Source organism: Limulus polyphemus, unplaced genomic scaffold, assembly GCF_000517525.1.
Source record: "Limulus polyphemus unplaced genomic scaffold, Limulus_polyphemus-2.1.2 Scaffold1834, whole genome shotgun sequence".
NCBI lineage: Eukaryota > Metazoa > Arthropoda > Merostomata > Xiphosura > Limulidae > Limulus > Limulus polyphemus.
The window spans coordinates 54,755-68,997 of record NW_013667444.1 but is presented as its reverse complement, the minus strand read 5'-3'; the positions used below and the strand labels follow the sequence as shown (position 1 = coordinate 68,997).

Genomic DNA, 14,243 nt, shown 5'->3' with positions numbered 1-14,243 from the left:
AAGAATAGACTTTATTGTTATATATATATATATATATATATGACAATGGTGAAAGAATGAATGATTATGAACCTCACAGGTTATTGTAATTCTACTTGGATTAAATTGATTTTGCAACATTTCTCTCTCTCTCTCTCTCTCTCTATATATATATATAGTTTATTTTCCTCTCTTCAAACTACTACACTCACATTCAAGATACCTAGTAATTAATTTATGCAAATAATCCCTTGTAAAATACATGAAATTAATTATTCTAAACCATCAAAAAGAGTACAAGAATACAGCTACTGAAAATCTGCTTTGATAGTAAAAATTTTATCTTACCAATTATATCTAACATTTAAATACTAATACAGTAGATTATTTTTGTACACATTATTTTATTATGTACACATAAAGGAAATATATAAAAAATAATCATTGGATTCTCAGTGCAGTTTGAAATATTTCCTCAGATCTTACATATTATAAGTTACTAGTGCTGTTTAAAACACCTATACATTTTCTTTACAAAATGTCTTAATCATGTTGGTTTCCTACCATAAATATCTCTCTAAACTGTAATGAAACAAGTGATAATTAAAACATTTTTCAAATAAAGCATAATGGCATGTTTTGTGAGATCATGACCATTACTCAAATGTAAGGCTAGGTGGGGGTTAACATGTTAAGATATTTTGAATCAGTCTAATAGATTACTCATTCATATTACTTTAATTATAATTAGAGTACAATGCAAGGACGATTTTGTATAATTAACAATACAGGTTAAATTTTTTGAAGTATTATAAAAATTCTAACTTTATTCTCCTTTTCTACATATATCTTTAAATATTTGGGACAAATGATTAATTAAAATTCAACATTTTTTGGCTTACCCGAGTTTTCTGGTGAGCTCTGTGGTGTGACAGATATCGTAGTTATTATTCCATTTATGTGTTCTTCTGTGTTTGGATTACCTAAAAGTTGATGCCTGAGGCCAACAAAAATTCAGTTTTTATGCAGGCATACTTTTCATTTGCAAATTTATAGAAATTCCAATAATAAATGCCAAATTTAATTAATTCTCTAACCATGGTTGTCCTTCTTGTTTATTTGTCATGCCTATGGAACTACCACAGTTGCAAAAACACACGACAGAATATGAAAAGTTCAATTCTGATCAAATAAGAAAATACAGACAATAGTCATATTGCAAGTAAATAAAAGTGAATAATCCATCTAAAATTTTGCTAAGTTTAATAAAAATGTTCAGTAAAAACTATAAATTTTTAACTAATGTTAAAATCAGTTAAAACTGTTTTAAAATTTGCTAACTTATTATAACTGTGGTTTGGGGTATAAGGACAGAATTAAATTAAAGAAGTAGGGGTTATATTCAATTACAACAATAAGAAATAAGCTTGAGATATACAAAAAGCACTAAGCTACATATATACAGAGGATTAATTGAACTTCATAGCAGTACATTTTAGTGCCAATGCAGATATAGAACATTTAAGACCTGTGTACTTGACAATTTGATGATTCAATGCCATCACTGGAGTATTATGTCACAGCCCTTTCCCAAGAAGGTTATTCATATAACAAGACCGTTAAATTATGCAGAGCCAAAATATATAGTATTACAAGCAATGGAGTTTTCAGTATTTTCCATACAATGAGAAAACATGCACAATGCAGTGTTTAGGTGAGTAGTTGCTCTAAAACCAAAGGACAACCCAATCCTGTATAATGCCCTCATCTGCAAAGTGAAGGTTATGATTATGAAAGAGAACCCTCCAACTCAAAAAGCCATTGATATGAAGCTGGTCATATCTCCTGGCACTCTTAACAAGATAACAAGCAATAATTTGAAGTTAATTAAAGGCTCATAAGACAAAAGTTCATAATTCAAGATGTGTAATATAAAATTGACTTTTTTATCCTTTATAGAAGCTTGTTACAATGAAAAAAAATGGTTTCAGGTAGTAGTATTTAATCACAACCATCAGAACAAGCAGGTTTGACAATGGAGAAAATAATTTCAAGGGAAGCATGATACCTGAAACATCGTTTTTGTAAAGTGCAATTAACGTTCAGTAGTTCTCATTCATTTATTTTAAGATGATGTGTGAAGGTTGGCTGATGACAATAATTTTTTGATAACTAAAACATCAAAGTCAATATTTTCCTAATCTGAAAATGTATTTCTGATAGATACTTATTTCCACTCACAAAATAGCTTTTCTTGAATAGTACTGCCTTGTTTACAATGATAAACTGCCAAGGAGGAAGGACATACTGGAAACATACCGTGAAACTGGAGGGTGAGAACAGATGGATAACACACATTTGATGAAGGAGTGTGGGAGACACCAAAAGCCTTTGCAGAAGTGAAAATCATGTATGAGCAGGCCAAAACAGAGTCACTAGGGCACACAACATGGAATGGTCTGAATTAATGAAAGGACCCTGGGAAGAGGGCGATTAGAAGGATATGTATACAGTTGTGACTGAGAACATCTACAGCTTCTACCAAAGGATGAGGAATGGGAGATAAAAAACAGGAAGGTTGTGCATTGAGATGAGTGGCAAAAGCATCCACATTCAGAATACCCCAATGAGCACACAATTCCTGAAACACCTGCAGATTAAACGATCACTCTGTCGGGGGAACCTTGTCTGGCTGAGATAATCGGTCCGCGACCAGATTCAAAGCACGAAGAATATGACATGCTAACAATCTGATGTGATGATTGTGGGCCCAGTAGAGATTCAATGTTCAGAAACAATGCTCTCGTGACCAGGTACCCTTTGCCTTGTGATATAAGACAATACTACCATGGAATTATCAGAGTGGACCATCACAGAATGCCCCCAAACATCCAACAAGAAGTGAAGCAGAGCATGATGAACTGTCAGCAACTCCAAGATGTCGATATGTAGGGACGATTCAGCCAGTGTCCAATGACCTGAATCCTCTTGAGTATTGAGATATGCATCCCAACCTGAAAGGGAAGCATCTGTAAAAAATTACAATCCAGTCAAGGAGATGAAAGAGGAATTCTGATGGTAGTATTGGTCCAAACCAACTACCAAGTGAAGTTGGCCTGTAGGTGGGGAGGCAGGGTAATAGGAGCTTCTAAGAGATCCCGAATGAGGCTCCAGTAACATCCACTGAAAGTGATGCATGTGGCTGCAACCATGTCCCCAAAAGAGACAGGGTCTCTCATGTAGTAGGAGAGGGAGAGGTCAATAGACTGCAAAGGAGATGTTCCATATCCCATAAATGAAGGGGGAAAAGGCAGGACCCAACTGACAAGGGAATTGAAAAACCCACCCAGATATTGTGTGGGTGTGAGAAACAATTTATCCACCTTGATGAGCCAACCCACTCTGACAGCCTCTCGAAGAAGAAACTGAGTATGAACAACAGATTTGACTGGAGAGGAAGCCAATTGTCCGTGTAATGATGAAAACAAAGGTTTCTGGCATGAAGCAGTCGAGTGAATGGATGAAGAATGAGAAGCCCAGATTGGCATAGAGTTAAGGGGGGGAGGTGAGACACAGAAACAGTTGGAGGAGGTTGCATAAATGTGAAGCTAATGAGGATAACAAATTATGCAGACCAGCAAACTTAACTTGAGTCTCCAATAAGTCAGAAAAAAAATCCAAGCACCACCTCACATAAAAAAGGTGCTATGCACAAATCGTGCATGGAAGTAGTGGCTAAACGTACTCAAGAAAAAATGGCATCTCAACACCATGTCAGCCACATCTGAAAATCCAGGGCCAAAGATAAAAGGCATGCCATTGTAGTAAACACAAGACCGTGAACATTATTTGAAAACCCTTCAGGAGACAAGTGAATTGCCAGAGCCAGCAAGTGCATAGTCAATAATGCATGTAGAATTCTGAAGAACATCAGTTTGAGATGGGAATAATTGAGGTTGTGAGCAATTCACTGATGCATTAGTGTTAGAATCCCACAATGTAATGAGAGATTCCAAATGTTGGAAGAATTATGAAATGCATAAGCATGATCTTCAGGTGTATGAGGCAGATGAGGCATACTAACCTCAGACCAAAAATTGATCCTCAAAATGCTTGGCTTGAACCCCAACATCAGGTGAGAGAGGAAACACTACATATTAGCCCATAGATACTTCACCAAGGCGGGTAGGTTGAGAATCATAGGAAACAGGAGATAAGGATAATTCACCACAAACCCAATTAATTAATTCCACAAAGGGTGAAGGAGGTCTGGGTAAATCCCCCAATATCACTCATGACTGGGAAGCATATTCAGGAGGGGAGAGGAATAGGCTGTCCAAATTCTCCTCCTCCTTGTCAGACACCCCCAGGAGCAGGCATGACAGGATATTCCTCATGTGATGGTGAAGGTTGCATGAACGTGGACATTTCTCAATGATCAGAAAACCCCAGCAGCAGTAACAATTGTGGTAGTTGTAACTACCAGAACCTGCAAGTGCATAGTGGCAATTCCAAATCTGAAGGGAAAAAAATTAACGAAAAAATAAGAAAAGTTGGAAAAAGAAACCTTTCACAATTCATAAATGTAAAAAATTAATGAAAAATGAAGTCTGTAGTATAAATGAAAATGTCAACAAATTTTCGAGCAAAAGCAAGACATTCGTACAGTACTACTGTCAACTGAGAAGTGATTGATGAGTGCAAAAGTGAAGAGGATGCTGGTTACAATAGGGGTTGTGTTGCGCTCCTATTGGTGGAGAGCTGCTGCATAATTACTCACATGTGTATATGTAGAAGAGGTGAGGGAGTGGAAGGCTCGTGGTGAGCATTGAAATTTTGTACCAATAGAGGAAAATACTAATTGAGAAAAACTATTTTATGAAAGGCAGTAAGATATCATATCAGAAACTGTATATCACAACATTTAAACAATTCATAGACACATCAGTTTGTGCAATAAATATCTTTAAAAATTAGAAACTTTCATCAAAAGTAATCAAATTACAATTCTTCCTAAAAACTAAGTTTACATATTATACATATATTGAAATAATAACTTCTACATTTATCAATTTATTTCTCTAATTCTGTTGAAGTGATCTTACAATCACATTTTTTTTTTTTTGAAAATCTGCTCTGTTTTTCATCCTAGTTCCTTTAAATTTATTGGCAGCATTAAATTAAAAACCTCTTAAATACACCTTGGTGATGTGCCTGGAGACTGTCCTGGTGTCCCTGTCGGGGAAGACCTTCGAGGAGGAACAGGAGGTGGTGCACCTGGAGGTCTACGACCCGATTGGGGAGAAGTTCTAGGAGATACCATAGGTGATCTACTGCTTGACTGTAAGCCATTATAAATTTTTTAATTAATATTCCACTAGATGCTAGAAATGTTATGGAAAATTATAAAATACTATTCATTGCATATTACCCAAGTTAACAATTTAGTGTTTCATTATTGTGATGGAATATCTTATTTTGTTCCTACAAAGTGCACAGACAGCTATTAATGATTACAAAATAGATATTAAAGGTATATGTGTGTCATATCACTAGTGTAGGATCAGGTAATTATTCTTGAGTTCATATTATTACATGACATTATCAAGCAGTTCCTATCATAGCTTTGGTACGATTGTCACTGAACTGAAAATTTTCAGGTTGTGTGCTTTAATCGTACAGCATTGACTTCCTAACTTTGAAAGGATCTTCAGACTCTAGTTCCAATTGCCCTAAAGCAACTCCTCATAAGAAAAGGTTTAAAATTTGTTAAAGTAATGATGGAAATTTTTAGTTCATTTACACTTAAGAAATGATCTTTTTTTACCATAAGGGTTTTCTACTCTGACTGGAAAATGTTTTTGTATATATTATCCAAGAATCACAGATTCCAATTAAGTGAGTAAAGTGATGAAACTATAAAACTCCCTGTCAGTGATAGAAAGGTGAAGATTTCAAAAACCTGTATGATCCAGGAATATTTATTTTTCTTATTAGCAAGACAGTCATCTTTTCATTCAAGGGTATGTCAAAATGAAAAAAGCAAATGACTGATGAAGGTGAATACAGAAAATACAAGCATCAAAAGTAGCACTGAAAAACTGCACACTGGGAACATTTCATTTGACACCATACTATTAGTTCTTACTCAACAACATGAGCAGTTATAGCTTACTGACAATGAGATGAAGGAAAATGAGGTAAAATCATGTTGTTTTATTTGTTGACAACTCATAAACTATTATTTAAGTAAAATACACTTGAGGATAAATAAAAAATTCCAACAATACATAAATATATATATATGATACAGGAAGCAAAAAAAGTTACCACAGAAGTTGCTAAGACAAAGAATGATCAGAGAGACCTTGAAAAAATGAAAATTTTTAAACTTTATCTGTAACTGTTTCAGAAGAAATGAAAATGTGTTTCCATCAAATAAAATAATGACTTGAAAACAGATTGACACTACAAACTAGGATTCATATAATGAGGTAGTAAGATCAATTAACTATTTCAAGTATTTGGCCTCACACATGAAATACATGTGCAACTCACAAAAGAGGAAATACCAAGGCAAACAACAACCAGGCCAAATGATCTATTATGTATACTGAAATGTGATTATGATTGCAAAAACTATACTGTGTATTACTAAAATCTGCATTTCTCAGATCATCTGGTCACTGCTATTTGAAAATGGTTTAAATCCTAGCAGACTTTGGCTGGCATCATACAAAAAAAAAAAACATGTGCATTATCAATTAAAAAAAAAAAAAAAAAAAAAAACTAGGATAAACATATAACCATTAATGTTTTAGTAAGAATGCTGCTGCACATCAGAGCCAGTTAAAAACTTGTCTGAGGGAAAAAAGAAGGAAAGAAAAGAATATTCAGGTCATCGATGGTAGATAAGTCTTTTAGTTACATGATATGAAAGTGATTATATATCACATGCTATAAGTGTTCTTAAAATTAATGAGTAAAGATCACAAGCTCTTGATATTTTCATACTTCAGCTATTGGTATTTATTGATAGTACCTTTACTATATTTTGTAACATGCAAAATCCTTTAACTTAAAATCAAGCCAATAGGGTTGTTGGAGGATTTTTGTTTTGAAAGTATTAGACAATATAATTTAAGCATTTTGTTTAAAACTTATGATTAAAAGTATGTAACCAAGACCTGTATACCTACCCTACTACTGTCTGCTGTTTCTGAACGTGGAGATAATGCCAATGCTTGTAAACACGATGTCCAGGTGTTGGGATCCTAGTAAACATTTAAAACACTTGAATGTTTAGTCATGGTCTTGGACAAAAATTACATGAACAGTTTGGCCCATACTACATTTTGCATTGTGAGGATGATATTATAAAATAACAATACTTGGGTTACTTCCTGATTCCAAAATATTTGTAATATGATCATCAAACTGCTACTGACATATTAAAAGTTCATGCAAAAAAAATATTATTATCAAACTACATACAACAATCTTATACAAGGTCAATGTAACAGTTTACCAAACATGCGAAATGGGTATTGATACAAAAATTAGAGAGGTAGTTTTCAAAATTTTTAGTTTTATGTCATACCAATATTTCATGAACATGTTACTGAATGTATAGCCAGTGTGTATTCATAAATGTCCCAGTTCTGTCAGTAAGGACCATATAAACTTCATAACACATTAAACGTTACTTAGCATGGCAATTGACACCAATTTTTATGAGATTCTTACCAACGAGTTACAAATTAATGATAAAAAAGCAAAATGCTTAGACCATATTCTCCAAACAGTCATGTCATTAACTAAATGCCTGTAAACATATAGTTTCCTTTAACTTTAATTATAACTGTCTTTGAACCTTCACTGTTTCTACTATATGTCCTGCATTCATTGTAATTGTACTTCATGGCAAAACAATATGATTGTTTTAATATTCTTGCTCAGACGTTCTGAATCAGTGAGATACTACTGGACCTTTTTCTTTTTCCAGAAAACATGTCGTCATACAAGTTATCACATTGGTACTAAAATATTTACCAAAATAACCACCAGGCCTTTCTTTTTAAATATCTATATGGTAAATTGCTCACCACATTTGATGTTCTTAAATTAGGTTTAATACTTACTGTCCTAGTTCTGGTACTTTGACAATGTAAATAATTACTTAGTAGTGTCTGTGGCATAGCACGTAATGCAGAAACAAAACTCTCACCATTATTAAAATACCTGTTGCTGCTCTTAGATTTAATATATTATTTACTGTCCTATCTTTGGTACCAAGGTTCTATACAAACTTTGACCTTGGTAAAAGTATTACTTAATAAAAACTAAAGTAGAGAATGGAATAAGTGAAACTAAACTAATTTTCTGTTGCAAATTGAAATATATATTTAAATCTCTTTACATTGTAGATTAGTGTGTGTAACTTTTGTGAAGCGAGGTTTTCTTCAATCAATCAGTAAAAAGTTGTGTATAAAACATTGTAAGTTATTTTCAGTGCTCATGTTCAAATATAATAAAATAATCTATACGTGTAAAGAAAACAGGTAACAATTTCTGTCTTAATTGTTTGTGTTTTCTTATAGCAAAGCTACATTGGGCTATGTGCTGTGTCCACCAAAGGGAATCGAACCCCTGATTTTAGCATTGTAAATCCGAAGACTTACTGCTGTCCCATCGAGGGACTTCCGTCTCAATGACAAACATAAGTGGAAAGACTATTACTGGAAATAAATATTATGCTCCATCAAGTTGACAAGATAATGATATTTTCTGTTAAAAAAAGACACATTAAGTTCTTTTCCAATATCATTGTCTTATAGATGGTACAAATTATATCCTGACACACAAAAATGTTGCAAGTATGACTCTTATAATCTAACTATTCCCATCCAGTTTTACAAAAAAGTTCATAAGTTGAATATGATTTAAATGTGTTCAAACAGTGCTTCATCAACCATTGGTGATTGTGCTATATAAAATGTCTATGTGACCTGAAATCTAACAATGTTTTTGTTGATTTTGTATCCCAAAAACTAAAAACAACTGTTCTCGTATACTTGAGAAAAGACAGAGCTCCAAACAAGTGCTTATAATTACTCCATATATTTGGAAAACATAAATCCAGCAATAGTTAAACTATTAAAGTTGTGTTGAAAATCTTATACCCTGAATTTAAGTTGGTTATTAAAAAAAATGGCATACCTAGTAGAAACAAAAATTTCCATGATAAAAAACAACAACAACAAAAACAGGTTTTTCTACATTAATATTAAACATACTGCCTTGCCTTGTTGAACCATGGTTATAAACGATCATATTATGTTTATAAAAGAGTGAGTGGGAACTTATGGGATAAACAGCCAGGTCAGAGACCCCTAGGATTCAGGTATATTCATACCAAATTTTGAACTACTGCTAAAAGGCATTTCATGTATTGAATACACGCAAGAGCTAGAAGCTTAATTTTGACTTTAATACTGGTAGTGTTTATAAAAATATATCAAAGATAACAATTAACAATGTACTCTCAATTGGTTTGTTTCCAAATTTTGCACAAAGTTATTTAAGGGTTAGCTGCTCAAATTCATCCCTAATTATGTCAAAAATACATCACAAGCAAAACTTCAACAGTTTGTTTACTGAATGATTTAGAAGAATGAACATAGGACACTGTATAAGTTTTTTATACACCAATACATACAAGTTATAGACCACCACTGCAAGAGATCCAGTTCTTTTTGTTTTTTTATTTCTCAAATTATAGACTTGGTTTCATGTTTTTTTTTTCACTGAAATTCAAAATTTTGCTGAGGAGAGAAAAATTTACATGATCTTAAACTATCATATCCTTAAACTCAATAAAGTTACTGTTTACAGTAAACAGAAATTTAACAATTTTTAAATTTAATTTGAAAACATGGATGTAATTTGAGCCTAACTTAATGTCAAGATAATTATTCATGCAGAGTTTTCATTAAGTACAAGGTAAATCAACAGTCTATTTCTTATCTTCCCAGCTACGTTGGTTTTGTATATACCATTTCTAACAGATTTCTTATCCTACAGGATCTCAGTCACTTCCATCACTTTAACTGCAATCTTTATGAGTCTCTCTTTGACTTAAAAAAAGTGGTTTTGAAATCATTTTGAAGTTTTTTCTAATGATTGTGACTGAGTGACAAGTGAGGAAAATATAATGTATCATATGACTATATTATATTCTGGTTATTCAGTCAGCAATATACTCTTAACACCAATTCTCTGCTCATCCACATGAATAAAATATGATTATACTGTTATTAAGTAAGTCAATAAACAGCAACACACATACAAGGAAAAACATTTCCAAATTTCCCTATTTCAGAAATATCACCACAGTGACAGAGGGAATGAAATCACAGTATTTATTACAAAAGATGTTAAAAAATCAGTGCTACCGTAAAATATTTAACATAAATCCAAACATTCATTTATTTTTCCTGCTGGATATATGATTTTCAGGAATTCACTTCATACAGCACTAAGCACTATGCCATGAAAATATGATTAAGAAATTCTGTGAATGCAAATCATGATTGACACAAGATTTTTAGTTGACTTACAATTTCATAATAAATCATGCAACTTATGGAACTTAAGTGCTAATCTTTATCAATCGATTGGCTGGCAATGAACTAGGGTGGCTATAACAACTTATTTAAGGTTTCATTGTTCAAATTACACACAGTGTTTAGTCAGAATTGTTAATGATGTTGTATCAGACACAGATATGTTATTCAATTTTAATTTTTCCACAACAAAATACATTTCCTGATTTAAGAAAAGTGCAAGCTGACAAAAAAATTATTTTCAGACAAAACACTAAGACTTTTATGGAGTAATAAAATCTAATAAGAATTCTGAAACTAGTATTTTACAAATATCATTTACAATTACCAATAAGACAAAATATAATCACTTTAATAAAAATTAATATTTACATACAGTGTAATACAAATATTTGTATTACTTTTATAGAACAGTAACATGTACTTTTATATTTATTGAAAATACATCTTATTATGAACTCAAATGAACAACAATTTATACTTCCAAGAGAGAGTTCATCATAGTATTGCTAAACCACACAAAATGAAAGCATTACACATATTTTCAGGGAAACATTAGAATAATGATCTAATGCTTTGATTATTTATGTTCTAATTTAACTAACAGGTGGATTTATTTTATTGTTGTAAGATATTTCAAGTATAAGGGTTCCTTTACTTTCATATTAAAAATCTTTCATATTTTTTATATCTTTATTAAAAATTTAAAGCAAAAAAAATCATACCATCATGCAAAAAACAATACCAAAGAAGGACACAAAGCAAGACTAATAATTCAGCCTACAAACCATGTGCAAAAGAAAAGCTTTTATTGAAGGCACATGCTTTGTGGTATATACAATGTTTAATGAAAACACATGCAACTAAAGAATAAACATGCATCAATTTACATGACCAAAAATGCAATCACTCCATAAATGTGAAAATCATAAAAGCTAAATTTATTTCAAATGAAATTCACCATTAAAATTTTTTTGACTTAAACAAAATTATTTTTTAGAGATAAATAATCTTAAACTATAAACATCAAACAGACTGACAGTTATTTTACTTCATGTATATTTTCAATTATGAAAAATCCTCTATACAGCTGTTCATGAAATTTCAGTGCTTTCATTTCAATAACAGACTGTGTAGGACTGAAAAGTAGAAATGAAAGTGTCAAACCTAGTTTTCTAGTCTTTGTGCTAATATTTTTTTCAAAAGTGGGATATATTTTTTTTAATGTTCATTTAGCTAATATACACTACTGAGGTGTTAAAAATCAGGTTTCTTTTGAACAAAAAAACAGTTTTTGTTATTTCAAATTCTATTTAAAGATAAACCAACTAGGAATTTTTTATACATGCAAAATTAAATTTATACTCTTTTAACTTATAAAATTTAAAGTATTACACTGACAATTCTATGTTAATATAATTACTTTTAGAACAAGCCCACTAAAGATATATAAAATCATATATCTTAAATATTTGGTGAATTATTGGACAAATAAAATATTTTTTATGGTTTATACCATTTAATAGAGTATTGACAACATCACTATGAAAATAAACTACTAACTCCTGGAAAGTTGGTTCAGTTTATTTCTAGTTTGACATCTTGCTTATGCCTTCATTAACAAAATGCATAAATGTAAAGCCAATAACAGACTGTGTCTGAGGTCTAGTGTCCCTAATAAAGGTGCAAGTCAAATATGAAACAAAAAGTACAATAAATTTTGTTGAATGAAAACAAGTTAAGAAACGTAAAATGTTTGGGGAAAACTTTGAATGTATAAAAAATATGAATGAACGAACTCCAAAACAAGGATAACTAACAATAATTAAGTATCTGAAGAATATTAACTGAGTAGAATAAATAAAATATACATTTTATATGCAGTATACTTTATGACTAAAAAAAAAAAAAATCTTTTACAAACTTTTTTTTATATCAAAATACCAGAAAGCATTGAGAATAATCTAACATATGCAATTTTAAAGAATTTTGGTAAGAATTTTTTAAAATAGTTTATCAAATTTTAATCTCAGTTTATGTTTACAATCTATCAGATAAAAGAGGAAAAAAACACATTAATTCTGTAACAGCTTTATAGAAATATTAAAAACACCTAAGGTTTAATACTATATATTATAAAAATTAAATGTATCAATATTTATCAAGAAATGCATGAAAACAAATCAGTCACAATTGAATGAATAAACCAGAAGTTTTTCAAAGAAAAAAAAAACCCAAATTTGGAAAATTCAAATATGTTATCCAATGAAAAAATTAAATTGATATTTGATATTTTTCTCAACAGATAGCACTGAATATTAAAAATATATTCATTTAAGTCCTTCAATAATTTAATAAAAAAACAAGATAAATGAGAACTTACTTAACTTTCAACTGATAGATATGAAAATGTCCTTATCTCATGTGTTTTAGTATTTTTATGTTGTATGCCAGTCAAAAACACTTTCAACTGCTTATAAAAAGAATACATGATCTGAAGAGTAAAATAACCTAACTACACACACACATACATACGCACCTTCTTGTATATATAAGCCTCAGAGAAATACAATAATTTAGGAAGCCACAAGATACCATGCACAAGAAGCATTTTTACTCCTTATATGATAAAAAATTATTTAAAAAAAAACTATGTACTGTAACAGGAAGCTCAGTTTTCTTTTTCTTTTAGAATAAAATTTTGTAATTTTTGGTTGCTCATATCATATTATGAAACAAAAATTGTTGTGGAATAGGTCAGCAAGTCCAAATTGTTTTGAATTGACTATGTTTAAGTAGGATAAAGTTATGGGTTTTTACATGAAATGAATCATAAAAGCAACAAAAGAAAGAATAAAAAATGCTGATTCTCTGTCATAAAACCACTTGGAAATCAGAAACCAAGTAACTGATGCCAGATTCTAGGAGCTAATTTGAACAAATTATGTACCGGATACTAGCTATTAACTGGTGCCATACTCTAGGAGCTAACTTAAACTAATAATGGACCAGATGCTAGCTATTAACTGGTGCCATACTCTAGGAGCTAACTTAAACAAATAATGGACCAGATACTAGCTATTAACTGGTTCCATACTCTAGGAGCTAACTTAAACTAATAATGGACCAGATGCTAGCTTTTAACTGGTGCCATACTCTAGGAGCTAATTTGAACAAATTATGAACCAGATACTAGCTATTAACTGGTGCCACACTCTAGGAGCTAACTTAATCAAATAACGGACCAGATACTAGCTAGTAACTGATGTCATGCAGTCATGCAAAGTAACTCAAACTACTGCTTCTTATTGTATATCATCTGAACCAATGGTTCTCAAGCTACTTTGTTTGTGGACCACCCACTTTAATAAAACAATCTAGTTAGAATTTGTTTATGCTAAAGTAGTTTATAACAAATAGAATAAATTATTACAGATTTCAAATTACATCAGAGCCTTTTACATATGTTAAAAATTATTTTTAACCCGTATTTACTAACTTAAAAGTTATAATAATTTTAAATTGTTAGCTACCCTGCCACCTCTTCCTACTTAGCTATATTAACCTTGAAAACAAACAAAAAAGTTAGACAATGATTCTTTAACATTTAATCAGTCAAGGAATAAGCATATACTACCT

The 14,243-nt window shown here is 31.3% G+C and overlaps 1 protein-coding gene across 1 annotated transcript in view; it reads right to left on the bottom strand.

The window, feature by feature from the left end:
• The window catches only part of LOC106465096 (E3 ubiquitin-protein ligase CBL-like), a 73,602-nt gene that overhangs the window by 9,953 nt on the left and 49,406 nt on the right, over window positions 1-14,243 (bottom strand). Inside the window, exons 7-9 of the mRNA XM_013925292.2 lie at window positions 7,179-7,253; window positions 5,181-5,320; window positions 882-976 (exon numbers count right to left, since the gene is read on the bottom strand). Of these exons, the coding sequence (XP_013780746.1) occupies window positions 882-976; window positions 5,181-5,320; window positions 7,179-7,253 (310 nt within the window). The remainder of the gene's footprint in view (window positions 1-881; window positions 977-5,180; window positions 5,321-7,178; window positions 7,254-14,243) is intronic.